The sequence below is a fragment of the Tiliqua scincoides genome, chromosome 6, assembly GCF_035046505.1.
Source record: "Tiliqua scincoides isolate rTilSci1 chromosome 6, rTilSci1.hap2, whole genome shotgun sequence".
NCBI lineage: Eukaryota > Metazoa > Chordata > Lepidosauria > Squamata > Scincidae > Tiliqua > Tiliqua scincoides.
This window is the reverse complement of record NC_089826.1, coordinates 89610739-89633730: the sequence shown is the minus strand read 5'-3', so window position 1 is coordinate 89633730 and position 22992 is coordinate 89610739. Positions and strand designations below refer to the sequence as shown.

General features: G+C 47.8%; 1 protein-coding gene across 1 annotated transcript in view; it reads right to left on the bottom strand.

Moving 5' to 3' along the window:
* CRACR2A (calcium release activated channel regulator 2A) overlaps positions 1-22992 on the bottom strand; it is a 56063-nt gene that overhangs the window by 16638 nt on the left and 16433 nt on the right. Inside the window, exons 5-14 of the mRNA XM_066632956.1 lie at positions 21993-22083; positions 17505-17600; positions 15855-16042; positions 12861-12932; positions 12296-12341; positions 10716-10804; positions 8509-8827; positions 3449-3584; positions 1356-1437; positions 597-711 (exon numbers count right to left, since the gene is read on the bottom strand). Coding sequence (XP_066489053.1) covers positions 597-711; positions 1356-1437; positions 3449-3584; positions 8509-8827; positions 10716-10804; positions 12296-12341; positions 12861-12932; positions 15855-16042; positions 17505-17600; positions 21993-22083 — 1234 coding nt within the window. The remainder of the gene's footprint in view (positions 1-596; positions 712-1355; positions 1438-3448; positions 3585-8508; positions 8828-10715; positions 10805-12295; positions 12342-12860; positions 12933-15854; positions 16043-17504; positions 17601-21992; positions 22084-22992) is intronic.

The window sequence follows — 22992 nt, the reverse complement described above, 5'->3', positions numbered from 1 at the left end:
AAAAGAAAATATTTATTTACTCAGCGTGTGGTTGGTCTGTGGAACTCCTTGCCACAGGATGTGGTGATGGCATCTGGCCTGGATGCCTTTAAAAGGGGATTGGACAAGTTTCTGGAGGAAAAATCCATTATGGGGTACAAGCCATGATGTGTATGCGGAACCTCCTGATTTTAGAAATGGGCTATGTCAGAATGCCAGATGCAGGGGTGGGCACCAGGATGAGGTCTCTTGTTATCTGGTGTGCTCCCTGGGGCATTTGGTGGGCTGCTGTGAGATACAGGAAGCTGGGCTAGATGGGCCTGTGGCCTGATCCAGTGGGGCTGTTCTTATGCAATGGAGTGAGAGATACAAGGGCAAGAAAAGTATTATAATAGGGAGAGGACTTGAAACCCCAGGCCAATGCACCCTAACTCTACTGGTATGACCCTAATTGGTTTCACTATAAATGCCAGTTTTCTAATAAGGCAATTTGAAGGTGTGCAAATACTTATCTCTTTATCTATTCCTGGTAAGTAGCACAAGCTGTTTTCTTCTGTGTTTTTCTCACGAGGTGCACCAATATACAGCCAGACTGCATTGCACTTAATCAGTCTCACCTCGATGCTCACTAGCCAGTGCTTCACAGCCGTGAACGTGTCTCTTGCTGTGATGTCATACATCACAATGATCCCGTCTGCTTTCCGGAAGAACTGCTTGGTGATGCTGTGGTACCTGCAAGACATTCTCTTTAGAGATCTTCAAAACACCAAAACAATGTAGCAGAAGAGATACCAGAGGGACTGGCCTATTACAAAATGGAGAATTGCACCCCTTCGGGCACCTCTAAACCATCCAAAATCTAGCCAGCGGCACGGCACAGCACAGCATAGCACAGAGGGGATTTGATTACTTCAGACATCATGCACCAAAAGGCTGAGGGACTGAATGGGAACTGTGCACCAGCATCTCACCCCGACCTTCCTTGCCTTGGTCTGGGACCTCATTGCTTCACTGTTCAGCTTGGACTCTGGCTCTACACAATATGGGTAGATCCCCAGGCTCCTCTCTGCTAAGCAGCCTGGCCCCCCAGCAATTACATCCCATCCAGAACCCTTATCTAGTCTGTGTCCAGAGCCGATGCTCCTGCCTTGGCCCTGATCCGGTCAAGCTGCTGCTCCCCTGGCTCTGATGTGGGTAGAGCTACTGCTGCACACCAAGCATCCAGAATTAGTGAAAAGTTTAAAGCGATGATCGTATTCTGAGTGAACCCAGTTCGCGTTTCGGACTCTGGGCATCAAGGCGCCAGCACTGGCTCTGCAGCTGCCACTTTCTGCATGAGTTGTACGACTGCAGGACCAACGCTAGCATTTCCTCACCGTTCTTGCCCGGCAGTGTCCCAGAGCTGCAGAGCCACCTGGCTGTTCTCCACTGGCACTGTTTTCACACTGTAATCCACACCTGCAAAGGAAATGCAGTGAAAGTCATGTCTTTGCATATTCCACTAATGCTATTCATTGTTTAACTCCTGCTTACATTGGCTAAATTGATTATTCAGACCCCTAACTACACAGGTCTACAAAATGGAGGGTCAGAAAAGTTTTTCCCAAACTTTATGGTGGTTTGATATGAATTTGGGGTGCCGATTCCAAAAATGGCACCCGTTTTGCCCTATCACGTCTAGCTTTGGAGATACAGTATAGCCTCATTAGTGAATGGTTCAAGCAGCTTCCTCATGAGGAAGCTGCTTGAACTATTCACTAAAGAGGCGATACTATATCTCCAAAACTAGAGGTGATAGGGCAAAACGGATGCCATTTGTTTGAATCGGCACCCCAAATATACCCAGGAATTGGTGTAACGTTTAAGGAAGCAAAATGTGTGTTGGCCTGTGCTATTTTTAGACAAAATGTATGTTGGCCTGTGCCATGTTTTAATTGGTTTTTAAATGGTTTTATGAGCATTTTGTAAGCCGTCTTGGACATTTGCTTTGGCAAGGGAAAGGCAGGGTATAAATTATTTAAATGAATAAATAAGCAAGCAGGCAAGATTTTGAGTTTATGGAAGCCTGATTAAGAACAGCTGGGTGAGCAGTTGAGCACCACCCGCCAGTTGAGAAGGTCTGTTGGCTCAGCCATGTGCCTCTTCAATTGAGTTCAGCCACTGAGTTGGGGAGGTCTGTCAGATAGCTCTGTCTCTCTTGTTCTGTTGCTCACCTTGATTAAGGCTTCTGCCTGGATTTTGGGGACTTGCTTCGTAGCCCTTTCCCTGCCTTTGAGACTTTACTCAGGAGTCACAGCAGTTGCCTGAATTCAGGCTGTTCAGCTGAGTGGAATGAACCCTTTCGAGTGGCTGCAGTGACAGATCAGAGAGGCTATCCAGTGGGAGAAACAAGCTCCCCACCGTAACAGGGGGCTCAGCAATTTCCAAGCCTGCCTCAAGCCTCCCCCTATTCAAGCCACAGATTTAGATTAGATGACTTTATTGTCACTGTGCTTAATGCACAGCGAAATCTGATGCACCAATGAGATACGGACATAAAAAAATGATATACAACAATCACTCACATCAGTCACACCCTGGACACTCGCCCACACATGCAATACAACATGCATCATATAATATAAAAACAATATTAAACAAAACCATATTGCCCAGGAGCAGGATAACGATCAGCAGATCAGGAGGCATTGCTTCCTTTCCTGGTTCCCTCTTCTCCATTCTGGCGCACTCTCCCACACTTCATGAGGGTTTCTTTTTGTTTCCTCCTGCCTCCCTTGTCTTCCCTGCCAGATTGCATAGTTCCCTGCACACAAATCAATATTCTCTCACGTACACATGGGACACACGCTTAGAAAGCACACTCAGTAACAATATTTGCCATCTTTATGATTTTCACCACAGTAAAAATAATTAAACATTAAGCAGCTACCCCCTTAATTTGCAGTTAACAAACTTGTCTGCCCCAATTACAATTAGCTGCCTGCAAAGCTTCTGTTGCTTAATCTGCCAACTCAACCAATTCAAACTCTACATAACCAGGCAAACACAGTTGCAAAATACTGGGGGAGAGAAGAGGAAACCAGGAGAGTGGATTACTATGTGCAGCAAAGCTGTCATGTCTGCGTTGCCTTGAGAGCCCAAAATTTGGTGACAGTTGGCATTCCCATGTGAACAGTCAGAATCCCGGGTGGATTTCATGGATGTCTAAAAACAAGCACATTTCCTGACTTTGGGGCAAAGCATAAGTGAAGGCTTACCATCAAATGTGGGGGGGGGGCGGTCCGCATTCCGCAGTGAGTGTCTGTGTTTTCAGACATCCACAAAACGTCTCTGGGTTTGCTGACTTTCATGGACGATGGCACCAGATGAGCACACTGCAGACCTTCCTCGCATGCACACACAGGCACACAACACAAGTCGATGAGTGGGGTGAGCATCTTGTGTTTGTCTCGTTCCTGCTTCGACTTACCAACAGTAGCAGCAGTGCTGGGAGAAAAACGGTTTTCACAGAACTGCCTTAGAAAGGACGTCTTCCCCACACTTGAGTTGCCCACGAGGACAATCTTGAACAGACGGTCTGGGGCAAAGTGCAAGCTCTCCTCCCGCTGCAAGCACAAAATCAGCTGCTTACTCATTGTACGAGGCAGGTGAACAGCTTTGCTTCTTGGGATGCCACATTCTTCATCATGGAACCGTAAGGGATAAATTATGAATTCCATTCTGTTAAGCCTGTCATTAACAGCCCAATCCAACTTAAATTCCCGTGTGGTGCTGCAGCGGCCCCAGTGTGGGTTATGTTCAGGGTGACCAGATGGCCTCTTTTTCCAGGGCATGTCCTCTTTTTTGCCCTCATGCCCTGGAAAAACATGAATGTCCTCTTTTACCCAGTGAGCGGGCCCTGCAGGCAGTGCATAGCCTTCTTGTAACTGCCAAATTATAAGTAAGCTAGTGTTTAAATGAAATTTAAACCACATGAAATTAATACATGAGTATTTTTAGCTTTTATTATGTCATGCCCTACATTTTTCTTGGATGTCCTACATTTTGGGGTGCCTTTTTCTCTTTAGCAGTTATGACATCTGGTCACCCTGGCTATGCTGCATCCCACAGGGAATTTTTGGCTACTGGAGGTCCCCTTGGGGTCAGTCCCAGCAGCTGCAACTGCTGGTGCAAGTCTGCATTGATCTATACAGGTGGATCAGGCCCAGGAAGGGGCCCAGGATTTGATGTGTGCCACTGCTGCCAATCCCACCTCCTCCACCCGCCCCGTGCCAGGCTCACCTGCTCTGGGGGACCTCCCAGTGACCACTGGCACAGGGAGGAAGACACTGGCCTTCCCACCAGTTCACTGGGGGCTTGTGCTGCTGAAAAGTGCTTTGTGGCGCTTTTGTGGCCGCCAGCACTGACAGAACACGTTTTGCTTTCCTTGCCTTTCTGTAGAACTGGGTTGTAAGTGACAGGCTTAAAACTGAATACGTTTCTTTTAAAAAAAAAAAAAAAAACCTGGCTCAAGAGGATGCATACGAGGACCAGAGCATTCGTGGAGGGGGAATTGACATGCCCCACCACACCATTTTCCAGCCAAAGAGCAGTCAGATGAAAGTTTATCGTCTTCCTTCATACGAAGCCTGAGCAGTGAGGCACAAAACTTTAATTTCCCTGTTAAGAACAATGTGGAATATCATCCCCTAAGAAGTCAAAGTCAGGTACAAAACAGGTTTGTTCAGGTCAGTTTCTTCCTAAAGAGCGGGAGTGCTGAGGAGTCCATTTCCCCAAATGCTCTGGACATTTGCAAAATCGAGTGTCCTCGCTCAAGCCCACTGGGACTCAACACCCCCTGTTCAAATAGTCTTGAGATCCACTTCAGAGCCTTTCTCTGGGACCTTTGTTAACACCAATTCGTCCTTTTAGCTCCTCAACTCGGATCAGAACAGGTCAAAATGATCCACACATGTGGCGGTTGCTGAACCAGCAGCCTGTGCAGACCACGGAGACGCTTCTGCATTCACGTACTGGGGCCAGAGGCAGGCCTCCCCATCCCTCCAAGTTCTCCAGACCTGAAACCTTAGCGATGGCAGCTCTAGAAACACACACTTCCAATATTTTTAAAAGGCACCTCCAAATCTCCCCCAAGGCAAAACAGGGGGCAGGGATTTACCAGAACACACATCTTTTTGAAGCCATCTCTTGTGGGGACTCTGAAAGAAACACTGAATGCCACAAATCAGGTGGGAGATGTGTGAGTGGTGCCTGTCAGCCAGGCACTTGTCAAGGTTCAATCCTGCGCCACGTCAAAGGGGCAGCCATCTTAACATGGCTGTTTTAGAGATTTCCCCATTTTTCTAGATTTTCAAGATAAATATGGCTTCACCTTTTTCCAATTAGCTTGATGTCGAACCTGTTTTAGAGCCCAATCCTATGCATGTCTACTCAGAAATAAGTCCCATTGTAATCAATGGAGCTTACTCCCAGGGAAGTATCAATAGAATTGCAGCCTTCTTCTGTCTTCCTGCGTTGTGCAGAGAACACAGCCTGGGAAAAGGACGTGCTTTCCATAGGTGGCTCATCCGGCCAATATCTAGCCATGGACTGTCTCCCCACAAGTCAGAATTGATCTCTGCAGGGCTTCAAGCAGGAACATTTCTCAGCCCCACAGTCCATTTAATAACAAAGATTGCAGTAGAGGCTGGAATCCTCTGCATCCAAATTGCATGGCTCATTGTGCCAGCGCACTCTCACGTTTCTACCTAACGCACAAAAATGCACAGATCAGTAATTTTCAGCTTTCCATTTGTTTTAGGAGAGTGCTCCAGTTGTCTCTGCCTGCTGGATCAGGTCAAACTGCTGATTCCAATCTGTGTTGCAGAACAGCCTGGTCTGAGATCTCCAGTCAGCTTATCTGATGCCAGGACATTTAGCTGCCAATTAAGAAACAAGGACATTCAAGAGTTTTTCAGCAGAGGGTTTGCCTGACCTTCAGGTGGAGAGAAGATTGAGGCTGCCTGGGCACAATGAACAGGCTGTAATTAGAGAGTCTTGCTCTTTGGACGGCAAGATCAATGTAACGTGCCCTATCTTGATTTGACTTGAAAACTGGAGGCAGACACAACATTAATCACAGTGCAGGTGTTGACTTCCAGCCTAATTCCCAGAGGATCGAAGGCTTCCTTCATCCAGGGTGACCAGATGTTGTAAGAATAAGAACAGCCCCACTGGATCAGGTTAAAGGCCCATCTAGTCCAGCATCCTGTATCTCACAGTGGCCCACCAAATGCCCCAGGGAGTAATCAAGACAACAAGAGACCCACATCCTGGTGCCATCCCTTGCATCTGGCATTCTGAGGTAGCTTGCTTCTACAATCAGAACGTTGCACATACCCATCTTGTACGTTGCACATACCCGGCTTGTAACCTGTGATGGACTTTTCCTTGAGAAATTTGTCCAATTCCCTTTTAAAGGCATCCAGGCCAGATGCCGTCACCACGTTATGTGGCAAGGAGTTCCACAGACTAACCACACGCTGAGTAAATAAATATTTTCTTTTGTCTGTCCTAACTCTCCCAACACTCAGTTTTAGCGGATGTCCCCGGTTCTGGTGTTATGTAAAAGGGAAAAGAGCATCTCTCTATCCACTCAATCTATCCCCTACATAATTGTGAATGTCTCAATCATGTCCCCCCTCAGGCGCCTCTTTTCTAGGCTGAAGAGCCCCAAATGCTGTAGTCATTCCTCATAAGGGACGTGCCCCAGCCCAGTAATCATTTTAGTTGCTCTTTTTTGCACCTTTCCCATTTCCACAATATCCTTTTTGAGATGTGGCAACCAGAACTGGACACAATACTCCAGGTGTGGCCTTATCATCCATTTGTACAACAGCATTATAATATTAGGCATTTTATTCTCAATACCTTTTCTAATGATCCCAAGCATAGAATTGGCCTTCTTTACTGCCGCCACACACTGGGTCGACACTTTCATCGACCTGTCCACCACCACCCCAAGATCGCTCTCCTGCTCTGACACAGACAGCTCAGAACCCATCAGCCTATATGTGAAATTTTGATTTTTTGCCCCAATGTGCTTTACTTTACACTTACATTGAAAGGCATCTGCCATTTTGCTGCCCATTCTGCCAGTCTGGAGAGATCCTTCTGGAGCTCTTAGGTTCTTATGCCCATTGACACCCACTCTGTTTCCTGGTCCTCCACCAGTTCCTAATCCAGGAGAGGACCTGCCCTCTAATTCCCTGATTGTTTCCTCAGCATAACCGCAAAAGAAGACAAGGCATCTCCAAATGTAGGACATCCAAGAAAAATGCAGGACACAACAAAATAAAAGCTAAAAACACTTCTATATTGATTTCATGTGGTTAATTTAAACACTAGATTACTTATTATGACATTTAAAACTATATTTCATTTATTACGTATAATTTTTTAATTGTAAGAAGGCTAAGCACTAGCTGCATTTAAGTTATTTTCCAGGACATAAGGCTAAAAAAAGAGGATGTGTCCTGGAAAAAAGCCTGGTCACCCTGCCTTCCTCCTTGTGGCCTCAGACTGGCTAAGCAGTTAGGACACAGCAGCTGTTTGCCCGGCCAGGATCACTCTCAGTGACCTGGAAGGAATCTCAGTCACATCTGTATGGGAAACGGGTGGCAGAGTTTGGTCTTTTCCTTTTGTTTCAGGCTAATGCTGACAGGAAGAAGAAGAAATGGCTTTTAAGTCAAGCTAATAAAAGGTTCTTTTTGGTTATTAAAAGGTTGATTGATTCCACTTTCCACTTTTTCCCTGTTTTTCCAAATCATGAAAATACTTACAGTGGTACTGTTCAGAAATAAGCCCCACTGTATTCAGTGGGACTTACTCTCAGAAAATTCTGCACACTCCTGAGGCCTTAGGGATTTTGTGTGCAGAAACTTATTGTTCCATCTCTGATTCTGGAAATATTTGTAACTGTTCTTTGAATGCAGTTAAGACATTTCTATTTCAAGTGTCATAAATATATACATGCAACTTCGTGTACTAACTTATACACTCCAACGTCGACAGCCTACCAAAGAAGCTCTGTCCCCTCCATCCTCAGGTACCTGGTGGCCAGTGGGCAAGTGTGAGCATTTACAGTAGACCTGATTCTGTTCTAAGAAGCAGAAACAGCAGCCCAAACATCTAGCAGGAGCTTCTGCTTCCTGTTAACAGTCTCTAATCATCCCCTCTAATGTGCAGACTTCCTTCCCTCTTGTATGTCTTTAAGTTTTATGCTCATGGCAATTAGTAAAAGCAAGAGATATTTAGCCTTGGCTCTAGCGGTAAGAATAAAAACAAAGGTAATTAACCCAGTCCCCCCATCTGCAGATAAGTCAAACTGCGGAAACTGGTTCCACGGATACAGGGAGCCACCTGTCCAAGATAGAATTTTCTGGGGGGAAAATACAATCCCCAGCATTTCTGAAATATACCAGTCGATTTTGCCAAAACTCACCTCCAGAATAAAAAAGGGGGGGGAAATGACATGATTTTGTTCCTTACATTTGCCAGCGTTTCCTTCCCTACTGGCTGCCCTCTGGGAGAGGAAGGTGTCTTTTCTGACAGTGATGCAATTTGGGTCTCATGGTGTTCCATTTCTGGGGATACACTTTCATCTTCTTCAGAACACCTGCTCAGCTGCCCGTCTCCTGGCCTGTCGAGGAGTTGGGGCAGATGATCTTCTTCAATGGATATGATTCTTTGGAGACGCTTCTTTGGAGTCAGTCCTGCACCAGCAGCAGAGTCAGAATCCAGTCCATTCCAACCCAGGGAATTTCTTCTCCTTGAGGAGTTAAGTGGGTCGTCGTCTTCTGAAGACTGGCTAGAAAAGTATTAGGAAAAACATCCCCATGAACCAAAAGGCCACACAGCTCAGGTTTCAACATAACAGTGGAATGTGGTCTCCACTCTGAACGCAAGCAGTGGGTTTTGACCTTTGGGCTCACATTTTAACACAAACTCAAATATTAGGTGAACATTATTTGCCAGTACTGCAGCATTCTGAGAATATTCCACACTGAGAATGGGACATGCAGAGGAATTTCAGACTGCAGAGGCATTCATGGCTGCAATTCCAAGCATACTTTCCTGGAAGAAAGCATCACTGCATGCCCTGGGACTGCCTTCTGTAGGCAGGCAGAGCCCTGCACTGTCTGTTGGTTTCTGCAGAAGTTTTCACTTTCTCCCGTTTCAGTAAACCTGAATCAAGTTGCCAGTAGGGCTGGATATCTGCGCTGGAACCAATTAAAAACAAACCAAATTGGCCCTTTCAATTAACACTTTATTAATTCTGAAAGGAATGCCTCTAGTAACAGGTGGCAGTCCAAATGAAAGGCCTGGCGCCTGCCACACACACAACGCTGTTCATTTCCGTTCAGCAGAGGGGACAGTGTCTAGCGAGGCCACTGCGGCCAGCTCCCCCTTTTTCAACTTCTTTCTGCCCTTGAGCAGGCAGCAGAGTTCTGGTTCTGGCCACCATTTTGCTTTTGACACTATGTACTGGTGCACTGTGAGGAAAATGGCAGCCGCCTGTGGATTCATTTTCCCCACAGGGCCCTCGATCTGGAGTGCCAGCAGGAGAGCAAGAAGACCGCTCTTGGGAAATTAGTTTGTGGAACTCTTTGCCACAAGAAGTAGTGATGGCATCTTGCCTGGATGCCTTTAAGTGGGGATTGGACAAATTTCTGGAGGAAAAGTTCATTATGGGTTACAAGTCATGGTGGGTCTGTGCAAGCTCTTGGTTTTAGAGGCAGGCTGCCTCTGATTGCCAGTTGCAGGGAAGGGCACCGGGACGCAGGTTGTGCCTGTTGTCTTGTGTGCTCCCTGGGCATTTGGTGGACTGCTGTGGGATGGACTGGATGGGCCTTTGGCTTGATCCAGCAGAGCTCTTCTTATGTTCTTACCAAAGCAATATAAAACAAGTAGGGGGGGGGAGAAGCACTGCTGCCACTTCACTATGTTACAAGCCCCTCCTTAAAGAAAAGGAAAGTAAACAAAAATGGAAATAATTTTGATGGAGGCAGACTTAAATGAATGAAGGGCATAAGAGTGAAATGAAGAAACCGAAACAAGCAAAAATGTTGCACCTCCATGTTGCCATGTTTGCTTTTGAATTTTTGTGGAGTGAAGTTCGTCACCCCTGTCCTTGCTATAATGTGGCCACTGTTTTCTAAATTCACTGGTTCAGCCTTCTGCAGCTGGCCTAATATGCTCTTGCACTTTCCCTCAGAGGATTCATAAGCTTAAGTCAGGACAGGTTCCATCAAACCTCTGTTACCAATGATTCCACGTTATGGCACTTATTATTTAAATCATCCTTAATCCTTAATCATTTTAGAAGCTCAGGCTGGATACCACGGTCTAAGCCAGCCAGCCTCATTCATTCGAGGATTCCCTTCCTTGCAGCACAAGAAAACCACTGGTGGATTCTGGCTAATGGGTCAGACCTGCCTGTCTCCTGTGCTGCTGCTCTCAAAGGGACTCCACATCCACCACCTGAGACGGTCACTTTTCTGCCCTCACAGCATGGCAGCCTGTGACTCCAAGAGAAAAGGACCTGCCAGGACTTACTTGAGTCACAACTGAAGAGGGTGGCACTGCTGATACAAACCTAGTGAAGACTCTTCAAGTGTTGCAGGAAACAAATCATTTCCAGCACTCCTATGAACAACGAAGGCAGTGCTTGCCCAAAGGCTAGATGGAAGCCTCACCTCTTCAGCGGACCTTTTGCCTCCACGTATTTGCCAATGATGGAGCCTGACCTCTGCTTCCAGCTGGCACCTGGAACACTCCTCGTTTTCTGGAAAGACATTTTTAAGTCACTCTTCCAGTTCACCAAACAGCAGACAAGTGCCAACATTTCAAAACAATTCACATCTGTGCAAGTGCCATTTAAATGGTGCAAGAGGGTAGGAGAGGCCCTGTGAGAGCACGGTGGCACTTTGGCAGAGCTGCCATTCGTAACAAGGATCCTCGTGCAGGAAAACTGCCCAAGAACTGTGCCCAGGGCACGACCAGCTCTCTCTGCGTCTGCAAGGAAGCTTCCCCTTGGTTCACACCTTGGAGGGCAGATCACACGGGTTCTGTTAGCTGTGCAGCTGGGGGCCAAACTGCCTGGCCAGAGAGGCTCTGAGATACCAGCCTTTGGCATCACTGGTTTTTGAGGTGGTGGTGGGTCTCGGAGCCAGACTCACACGCATCCCTTTCTACTGTATTTCGCACACTTGAGCCATGCAGGCACTTGGTGAGGGTGACTCAGGTACATCAGCAGGGCCCAGCGCTGGCACCAGGGTCTGCTGCCGCTCTGCGAAACGACCTCCATGCCTGCAGCCTGTTGTAAAATGGCCAGATAGCTCTCTCAGGGCCCACTCGGAGAGCAAGAGAACCAGCAGCGGACCTCCCCAGCCCCACCCCTGGGGCAAAGGTCTGTGATGGCACCCCGCCCCCGCAGGCTGTCACCGCCCCCCTACTCATCTGAGGCTCACGGAGCCTCATGCGACCTTAGCCCACGTCGGGAAAGCCTTTCTGAGGTTCTCCAACACTACAAATTGTGCTGCTGGAAAACCAGAAGCACCGTTTCCGACCCCGTCGGGAGCCTCAGAGAGGCTTCCGTGGGGTCCTAGAGGCTCATGCCTGAGGCATTTGCCCCATCGGACCTATTGGTGGGTCCACAACTGAAGAGAACCATGGAGGGCAGTTTGCACCCCCACCCCCAAATCTGAAGCTGGCTTTGGAGAGACTAGCGGCACAATCCTGTGCATATCTACTTAAAAATAAACCCCGCTAAATGTACTAGACTTTACTCCAAGGTCAGTGTGTACAGGACTGCAGTGTAGATTATGCACACACAGAACTGAGCACACTTTAGCATGAGGGGAGGGGTGGGGGGAGAGCAGTGACTCAGGTGGCAGACGACTGGTTTGCAGCCCACAGCGCAATGCAGTGAAGTCGTCTATATACGAAACAATCAGGTCAACACTGGCCAGAAAATTAAAAGCCCCAATACAAAAGTGCTGCTGCTGCTGATGGCCAACCAAACAAGTGGAGGTCAGGCTCACCAGGACAGACCAAGCAGGACACAGCTATCAGTTTCTGCTTTGTTTGACACGCAAGTCAATGCTCCCCCCCAGCTGACCCCAAGGATATTCCACAGGCAGCCCCCTCCATTTGCCTAATCTTGGCGTGTGCCCAGATGGTAAACCAAAGTCAAAGGGGCTTTGCGCAATGAGGAGGGCAAAGAACAATGGGGAGAAAAGCCTGCTCAGCTACAAACGAAGCGGAACTTGTTTACCTGCAAACAGATGTCCCGTTCATCTCTCAGGTATTTGTTTCTTTCTCTGGAATAGGAAGATTACAAATGAGAAGAGAAGAGAATGACATCATCTGCCAGGGACAGGCTCCGCATGTGGGCATCTTCCCTGCCCGCATGCACACTTCATACCTCCCCCCAGGTCTTTTCCAAAGGTTTCTGCTTCCAGCATCAAGGGCATGACTGCAACCTTTGCTTGCCAGCACCAGTTTCAAGCACCTGTGGTGGGCGCCTCATCTTTTATGCTGACGTGGCACCAAACATCTGGCAGCAGCATCAAGACAGACACGGTATGTGAAATTGTGTCAATAGCATGTTTGGAGACTGGACATTGTGCTGGGCTGGAGCTTACCGCATTCCTCTGCTGGCAGGCTGCCAATTCCCCACCACCACCATGGCACACGACACAATATTGTCTTTCATGTGATGCTCATCCTCCTGTCCCAGAGTCACGGAACTGCCTCTCAGGACATGGTGCAACCCATGGTTCCAAGGGTGATTTGGAACCCTTCCAAATCACGACTCAAAGCCAACCATGCCTTCTTACCTCAAGAAATCCAGCTGCTTCAAGAGTCCAGACTTCTCCCTCTGCAAAGTTTCTGTCACTCTGTACACCTCACTAGATGAGAAACATAATACAATGACCAACAGGCACCTTTTTTCCTTTTTGTACAGAGAAAACTTCACCAGAATCTGTGCTGGTACCTACTACAGGAGCTTTTGCTGCAGCAACTACACTGACATAAGAACATAAGAACAGCCCCACTGGATCAGGCCATAGGCCCATCTAGTCCAGCTTCCTGTATCTCACAGCTGCCCACCAAATGCCCCAGGGAGCACACCAGATAACAAGAGACCTCATCCTGGTGCCCTCCCTTAAATCTGGCATTCTGACATAACCCATTTCTAAAATCAGGAGGTTGCACATACACATCATGGCTTGTAACCCATAATGGATTTTTCCTCCAGAAACTTGTCCAATCCCCTTTTAAAGGCATCCAGGCCAGACGCCGTCACCACATCCTGTGGCAAGGAGTTCCACAGACTGACCACACGCTGAGTAAAGAAATATTTTCTTTTGTCAGTCCTAACCCTCCCAACACTCAATTTTAGTGGATGTCCCCTGGTTCTGGTGTTATGTGAGAGTGTAAAGAGCATCTCTTTATCTACTTTATCCTTCCCATGCATAATTTTGTATGTCTCAATCATGTCCCCCTCAGGCGTCTCTTTTCTAGGCTGAAGAGACCCAAATGCCGTAGCCATTCCTCATAAGATGCCCCAGCCCAGCAATCATCTTAGTTGCCCTCTTTTGTGCCTTTTCTATTTCCACTATATCCTTTTCGAGATGCGGCAACCAGAACTGGACACAATACTCCAGGTGTGGCCTCAGCATCGATTTGTACAACAGCATTATAATACTAGCCATTTTGTTCTCAATACCTTTCTAATGATCCCCAGCATAGAATTAGCCTTCTTTACTACCGCCACACATTGGGTCGACACTTTCATTGACCCGTCCACCACCACCCCAAGATCTCTCTCCTGATCTGTCACAGATAGCTCAGAACTCATTAGCCTACATGTGAAGTTTTGATTTTTGGTCCCAATGTGCATGACTTTACACTTACTGACATTGAAAAGAATCTGCCATTTTGCTGCCCATTCTGCCAGTTTGGAGAGATCCTTCTGGAGCTCCTCACAATCACTTCTGGTCTTCACCACTTTGAAAAGTTTGGTGTCGTCTGCAAACTTAGCCACCTCACTGCTCAACCCTGTCTCCTGGTCATTTATGAAGAGGTTGAAGAGCACCAGTCCCAGGACAGATCCTTGGGGCACACCGCTTTTCACCTCTCTCCATTGTGAAAATTGCCCATTGACACCCACTCTGTGTTTCCTGGTCTTTAACCAGGTCTCAATCCAGGAGAGGACCTGTCCTCTAATTCCCTGACTGTGGAATTTTTTCAATAGCCTTTGGTGAGGGACCGTGTCGAACGCCTTCTGAAAGTCCAAATATATAATGTCCACGGGTTCTCCCACATCCACATGCCTGTTGACCTTTTCAAAGAATTCTATAAGGTTCGTGAGGCAAGACTTACCCTTACAGAAGCCATGCTGACTCTCCCTCAGCAAGGCCTGTTCGTCTATGTGTTTTGAGATCCTATCCTTGATGAGGCATTCCACCATCTTACCCCTGCTAATTGGGTAAGAGGCACTTTTTCAAGTGGGTGCTCCTTTTTTTAGCAGGGGGAGAGTAACTGGCCCACCTCACCCCAGCACTGTCTGTTCTAGTGGCTGTCTGCTGGTATTCATTTGCATCTTTTTAGACTGTGAGCCCTTTTGGGACAGGGAGCCATTTAGTTATTTGATTTTTCTCTGTAAACCGCTTTGTGAACTTTTAGTTGAAAAGCGGTATATAAATACTGTTAATAATAATAATAATAATAATCTTACCCAGTATAGATGTTAAGCTGACTCTCCTATAGTTTCCCAGGTCCCCCCTCTTTCCCTTTGCAAAGATCGGTGTGACATTTGCTATCCTCCAATCCTCTGGCACTGTGGCTGTTTTGAGGGACCATTGATGGGATACCTTTGGTTTCAAAGTGCTTAACATATTAGTGGTTGCAGTGGGTGCCAAAATGACGTTTCTCCTACTTGGGCCAAGAGGGACCTTTGAAAATGGGGCTCCTCTTACATTTAGCAGGGGGAGAGCAACTGTCCCTCTTCAGCCCAGCAGGGCATCTTTTCTAGTGGCTGTTGCCAGTGTCATTTTTGTATTTTGTGAACTGTGAGCCCTTTGGGAGAGGGAGCCAATGAGTGATTTGTTTTACTATGTAAACCACTTTGTGAACAACTCTGGTTGAAACACAAGAATAATAATATTCCATTTCCTCTACAGAAAGCCAAATTCAAATGTAGAATATTAAAAGTATCCTCAAAACTGGGTCAGTGTGAGCTGCACTGGACGTGCTTTGGTTCCAGAGTCCAGAGGGCTTGTCAGATGTATAAACGTTCCTCATCCCAACCTCTTCATCATGAGAATAGTCGCCTTGTTTTGAACATATTCACTACCATCCCCCCCCCCCATATCCTCTGCTGCTTTGATGCAATTTTCTCTTTCATTTCCTCTGGCTACATCTTGGGGTAGAGGCCCATATAAACCCCTCAGGCGAGAGAGAGAGAGAGAGAGAGAGAGAGAGAGAGAGAGAGAGAGTACTGATGGTGGTACAAGGGGGCTGCTGTTATCTGCAATGTGTGCTCAGTTATTTCATCCTCCTGTCCTCTCTGATAAAAATGAAAACACTTCTTGTGGGTTTCACCATTACTACCAAAAGCACTGCAAAACCCATACTGAGGCTGGGTGCGCAGCTAACTGCAGGAAACAAGGCCTCTGCAAACACCTTTGAAAAAAGCAATGGCCTGTTCTCCAGAAGATCATCTGCCCAAACACTGAAGGCCTTGAAAAGAGAAGACTGCAGGTGACATCGTGGCAGTCGGGAGCCCCCCTCATGCCCACTGTGAGGAAACTTCAGAGGCCACTCACATTTCCTTTTCCTCCTGCAGCATTTTGGCCTCGTCCTGCAGCATCTGTAACTGCTGCTGGGCCAGGTGCAACTCCTGGGAGGTCCTCTCCAGTTCCTTGTGCAGCTCCTGGTTGGTGAGCTTCAACTGGGCATTTTCAACTTTGGTCTCCTGCTTGTCATTGTGCAGCTCCTTATACTGTCCCTCCAACTGGTTGGGAAAAACAGGAGCAGTCATTTTTAAAGTCCACTAAGCTGACCTCCTCATCTGCAGCACAACCCTCCAACATACAGCGTGTTCATCACATGCTCCTCTGTGGTTCTAAGGCCCCGGGAGGGAGGAGGGATCGCAAACTGAGGCTTCTAAACCATCTGCAACCATTGCTAGAGAACTTACAAGTTGTCACAACTCAGCCCACCAGGCATGGATGGTGACACACCAGAGGCTCAAGAACCCTCCTTTTTTGGCCTCCTGCCCCAGTCTGCCAAGAGAAGGGGATGGAGCTGTCAAGCTTTGGAATCTGTCCTCTCTGACCGAGGGGCTGCATTTGGCTTGTCTGCCACATAGGCATGACAAGAATTATTGTCATGTTGGCCCTGAAGAATGGGTTGGTTTTTACCCCTGCATGCACAGAACAGTTCTTTGCAAAGACTGCCAAGCACCTGACAAGTCAGACTGCATGGCTGGAGGACTGACTTTGATTTGGCGAGTTCCACATTGCTCCATCCCGCACTGGAGAACACATTGCTGGGAAGAATGAAATTGTACTCTGTGCAGCCTGCCTGTTTCAATTTAGGGATCCATCTGTATTAAAGCAAGTGGCTCCATTCCAGACCTGCAGCACTTGCTCAGGCAGCCCTGATGAAGACAGTTGGTGCTTGCAGGCAGGCAAACTCCGCCCTTTCCATTCAGAAGATGATCCTTCCTCCTCAACTTTCCAGAGCATATTTGGGAAAAGTTCAGAGTTGGCTCAGAAAGGCCAGTCCCTCTCCAGAGGATTCCTCGTCAGCCCTCTCTGGCCTTCCCTGCAGCTGGAAACTCATCCCTCCTCTCTTTTCCCAAGTCAGACTTTGCTGCAGCAGCAGCAGTAATGGGGGCACTCAGCCCCCAACGTGCTCAGTGCAAAGATTTTTGTCACCTTCTTCTCATCAATTTCATACGCAGAGCTCAATGTTCTTCCAGGAACCCTGGGACTGGACGTCTTCCCTGTCAGCTCCTGGGTGAAGGACTGGGGCACCCACCCACGGCGGGCTCCGGCTCCGCTAATGCTGCATCCCCGCCCCCAATCCAAGGTGGGTTTCTGGGCACTTTTGGGAAGGGAAAAGGGGGCAGGAAAGCGGCAGAGGGCCTCGGAGTGCCCAGGCCTGCTGCTGCCACCAACACCACAACTTCCGCATTTCCTCTAAGGCAGGTTTCTGGGGGCTCCAAGGCTGAAGGGAACGCAGAGGAGGAAGCAGGCACGGCTGCTTGGGAGATTTTGCCAGCAATCCCCATTAAGAGATGCTCATTCACTTAGAACACCTGCAAGTCCCGGTGCATGAACTGGGCCGGCCAAGGGACATTTGCACTTCCATGAAGTCCCCTGCCCTGGCCCAAATCCTTGCTGCACCCCCCACAACGTCCCATTTCCCACAGGAGTTCCAGCCCTTGCCGCATCACGGGGCTCACTTACGTTTTTCTGCTTCTGAGCCAGTTGCTCCAGTTCCTGCTCCTTCGCAACCAGTTTACGCTCCAGGTCTTGATTCCAGGACTGAAATCTCTCTGTGTCCTGCAAAAGGAGCCGAAGGACATTGACAAGATCAGGAGAGCATCAGGTGAGCAGCACAAAAGCCAAGAAAGAGAGCAGCGAAACTGTTGGGGGAGTCTCCTGTCAGCCACACAGACACAACGCCACAAACCAGCTCATCAGGACGTGTGGTGCACTTTCCAAAAGAGTCCAGGTCTAGTGGAGTTGCAACAGGGGAAAGAATCTTGATCCAGGCGAGACAAGTTGGCTCTTTGTAGCACAGCCTAGCAGTGAGATCTGCTGCATACAGTACTGGCAAATCTGACTAGTTCCAAGTGGTAGAAGGAGAGCCTGACCCTTGACATGATGGTTCCTATGAGGATAGCAGCCAGGAGCCTTGCAAAGGCTGAAGCCCAGGTGGGGTAGCATGTTTGTCATGCAAAAGCCCAGCGGGAGACCTGCACAGGAGCAGCAGCCCGGGCCAGAATGACTCCTGAGTGTCCTGACGCTGCTTTCTGCAGACAAATTCTAGACACACAAAGAAGAGCAGCTGAGCATTCTGGGACAAGGAGGTGGGGATTGCAGGGCTGGACTGCAGTTCCCGTTCGTCAAGGAACTGGTGGTGCAAATGCACCCATTACCCTTCCTTTAGCATGCTGGCATTTTCAGCCTTCTGGTGATTTCTGGGTCCACACAACTGCTTTGTAGACAGAGGCATTAATAGGATCTTAACCCAGAATAACCTCCCACTGCTGTTTTCCTCCTCTTCAGGAGCAAGTCCTTAACCCCTTGGGAAGAAAACTTCAGTTACAATGACCAAAGCATTGGTACAAACATAGCTGTGCATAGTGTTCCATCTTCTCTGTATATATATTTAATGGAGAAGGTTAATTCCCCCCCCACACACACACACACCTTGCCATGCATAATACCATCCTTCTTCTTCTTTAGTGTTATGCATAATACAGTATTATTATAGTCCAGCAAATCAGCATCATCACCATTCCTTTAATCTGGTGCTCTGCCAATAGGCTATCAAAATAGTCTTTAAAACTCTTGCTTTCATGTGCTGCAGTGCTCTGAAAGATTTGTTTAAGTGCGCCGCCCCCGTCCCACATGGTATCATTAGTTTGTGCTTTTAGTGAGCTGTTCATTAAGGAGAGGATCTAAAGTCAAGTGTGCATAAAACAAACAAAACCAAATTAGTTACAGCAAGCAAGAAAACATTTTCAAGTCCGCATCCTAACTAATTGGGGGAATAAATTAGATGTGTCATTAAATGCATCAATTTTTTTACTTTAAAAAGGCAGCCTTGTGGGGGGGGGGCTGATCTAGAGTGGGAGCACAGCACAGGGGTAGGGAGTGTTTAAACCTCTCCCCTCTCCATTGTCTTCATCCAAACTGAGCGCCTAAACCTGTTATTTGCCCCCAAAGAAGAATCTGCTGTTTGGATCCTTAGCAGCTTTCTTCCCAGGATAAGTGGCAGTTTGGGGGCATGATTCAAATAAAAAAAACCCTCCTGATGCTAGACACTAGAACTCTCTAGAACTCTCACTAGACTCTGACCAAAGTAACACCATTTTAACATCAGTTCTGACTCTGGTCCTAAAATGCTTGTGAGCCTAAAATGCTCGTTAGCAAGAAACTGTGAGCCACCCCTGACCCGGTGCCTGGCTCTCTAGTGCCCTAGTCCTTGAAGACCAGGCAGAGCTGGTCTGCGTTATCTTGCCAAAGCAACAACTAATAGGAGGGGTAAAGGGGGTGTTTGAGTGTGGCAGGGATGGAATTTTACAAGACCTATGCTTGTCTGTGTTTGAACTGAGTGTAAAAAGCTAGCTGTGTTTAGCTACACTTGCGCATGATCTGAGGCCGTGGCCTCCTTGCTGCCTTGCTTTGTTACCAGCAATAAACAAGCTGTTTTCCGCTATGCCTTCCCTCGGAGTGTTAAATTGGGATGTAGTACTCCGGGAAATGAACCTCATGCTGCCTTTAGGCGAGTCAAAGGCAACACTCTGTTCACACCATGGTCCTGATCTGAATTCTCTTCTCCCTGCCTTGGTTCAGTTGCTTTTATAAAAAGTACTGTGGTAATATGCTAACATAAATACTGCATTGTATTTTCTAGGCAAGTCTTATCAATTTTGATTGAGACCTACACTGGTAATAAAAAATGGGCAACATTTGTGTTTTCTGGGGTTGCTCTGATCTCCATCTATTCCTGGGGCCACCTGAACAGGCATATATTTTGCTGCAATCATGCACTGCTGTCCCCTGGGACTGATGTTAAATTCTTAAGGGCTGCAGCTGGTATAAACTGAGCCTTGGACCCTGAATGTTTCAGGGTTTGGAAATGTGGAAGGGAGGCTGCAATCCTGGGCACCATTACCTGCCAGCAAACCCCACTGAACCCAGAGGGACTCCCTTTCAAGAAGACATGCACAGGATGCAGCTGCTGGATGACATCTAAATTTGCAGAGAAGCCAGCACTGTGCAGAATCACCTTGTCATTGACGTAGCGCTATTTTTTCAACCTTTGACATCTCCATTTCTGTGACTACAGAAATTTTTGCAGGGTTTTTCTTCCCCCCCAGTTACACAGTAGATTTCCTTGATCATTACAGGAGTGACAGAAATCCAGTTTTTCTCACTAAGCACCTCCTAACATCAGTCATGGACTGATCTGTGCAGTACTACAAACTGTATCCAAGACCACAGCTATGTGAGAACTTGTTGGATGGTGGCCTCCATACAACTGGTCAGAACTCATGGAAAGAAGACTGCATGCTTGGAGAAGGATCAGAAGGAGAGAGAGAGGAGGGGAAGAAATCCAGTAGAGAGCCCAGTGGCATAGCTGGAGGGTGTGCAAAGCACTAAGTTTTGCAGGGAGCTCACTGTAGTGTGCAAGGGGCCCCTCCCCCTCCCCTTCAAAGCCATTCCAGCAGTGGGGGCAAAACAGAGATGTATGTCCAGAAGGCCTCCTTGGAACACTCCGAGAAGGCATATGCCCCTGTTTTTTTCCCACTGCCTAGAATGGCTTTGAAGGGGAGGGGAAGGGACCCCTTGCACACTGCAGTAAGGCTCTCTGCAAAACTTAGTGCTTTGCCCCCCCTTTAGCTATGCCACTGATACAGCCCCACAGGTTAAAGATGGCAAGGCATTTGGGACAGATGGCTTCTTAGTCCTGTGGACTAAGTGTCTGAGCTACTCTGCCCCCCCCCCCGTGTACTGTAGGTGGCATTGTACCTATTTGCCAATAATTAAGAACATAAGAATATAAGAACAGCCCCACTGGATCGGGCCATAGGCCCATCTAGTCCAGCTTCCTGCATCTCACAGCGGCCCACCAAATGCCCCAGGGAGCACACCAGATAACAAGAGACCTCATCCTGGTGCCCTCCCTTGCATCTGGAATCTGACATAACCCATTTCTAAAATCAGGAGGCTGCACATATACATCATGGCCTGTAACCCATAATGGACTTTTCCTCCAGAAACTTGTTCAATCCCCTTTTAAAGGCGTCCAGGCCAGACACCATCACCACATCCTGTGGCAAGGAGTTCCACAGACCAACCACACGCTGAGTAAAGAAATATTTTCTTTTGTCTGTTCTAACTCTCCCAACACTCAATTTTAGTGGATGTCCCCTGGTTCTGGTGTTATTGTGACACAAGGATACCTGCATTGGCTTGGACAAGGACACAAGAACTGAAACAGAGGCGCCTTCATTGACTTGGTCATGTCGTGAGAATGGACGATGGCCAGATCCCAAAGGATTATGGAGAACTAGTGCAGGGAAAGAGCCCTACAGGTAGACCATAGCTGCAATTCAAGGATATCTGCAAGAGGGATGCTCTCAGTGTGGAAGGGATTGTCACTCCTGAATGGGCCTTTCCAGCCACACTAGACGCTGTTCCAGAACCACCATTCAGAGCACGACACCAGAGTCTTCTGAGACTGAAGGATGCCAACAACAGTGACACAAGGTAAGTTGAACAACAAGCTACAAAGGGACAATGAGATGTGTGTGACTGTGATTTTCAGCAACAACCACATGTTTAAAGTAATGCACAGTTTTTCCCTTCTTTTGAATGCTCAAGAGCTATAAGGGTTTATTTTTAATAATATACTTGGCGTTTATCTGGTCCTTTCCAAATGTGCAAAGTGCTTCATGCGTGTAATTCTTGATGTTATCCTTCCAACAACCTTGTACACTAAGCCAGTCTTCTCCACAGACTGCAGCTGACGCTGAGATGCAGCGGCTTGCCAGAGATCACCAGTGAGAAGAATCCATGGCAGGGATGAAATTCTGCGCTACTCCAGCTCTCTTTCTACTACTGCTCTTAGGGCTATCCCTTTGCTACTAATCATGATTAACTACCACCATATGTCAAAATGTTGTCAGCAAGGAAGAATCACATTCCCAGGATGCTCACCTTCAAGAGAAATTTCTCCTTCTCGTTTTTGATCTGCTGCTCCATCTCCTCGTAGAGGTGCTGGATTTCTTCATCATAGGCAGCAATTTTCCTAGTCAGAAAGAGAAAAGTACTGCATCTGGGACACTGGAACTGGCAGTGAAGAGAGCCAGGAGTCAAATACAAGAGGCCTGACCTGCATTTCTGCCTCTGAGTACTGGGGGGAGGGGGCAGGAAAAGGATTTCTGAGAGGGAAGGTCAACATTACATATCAAAGGCAAAGCTGTCCCTCCTGGGCCGCCAGCAGTAAAAGCAGTGATCAGGAGAAGACTGAGCAGCTGGCATCTGAAAAGCTCCTGCAAAATATATGAAAGTAGCTTGCTGTGTGTTGTTAGTGGAGCCCTTCATAAAGCCTGAGGAAGGAAGAACACACAGCAGTAGGTGCAAGTGTGATCATACCTGCAAGTGGATCAGACACTTTTTACTCTGAGTGTTTTTTAAGCCCACCCAGGCTCCAGTCCAGCTGGGAGCAAGCAGAGCAGTCGTGGCTGTGCACAGCTGTTAATTTGCTTTTAAGAAAAATTCCACTGATTAGCCATTGGGTGGAGAAGAGGAAAAAGAGAAATGAATGGCCCAGTCCTTCCTGGGCCAGCTGCCGTCAGAGCACCTCTTCCACTGGCACCAACGGCCATAAAGCAGTTAGCACCAGTTGTAAAAGGCACTCTGCAGTGGCAAAGTTGTGTGCTGCTGGAGTGCCAGTGGGAAGGTTGGAACCTCCCTGTGTGCTCTAGAGTAGCGTGGAGATGCCACTGATGGAAGTAAAGTGGAAGGGGAGGCAGAACGGGGTGGAGGAGGGCAGTAACAGGGCGGGGAACGCTGGATCAGGTTCAGAAAGGGGGTGGTAGTAGTGGCCCTTCTGCAGTAGTGGTGCCCGCCAAGTCCAGTTCCCCTTCCCTGACCCAATGTTGTGGAGTGGGTCCACATGGACCTGCCCCAGCTATTCAGCTAGCGAAAGTCTGCG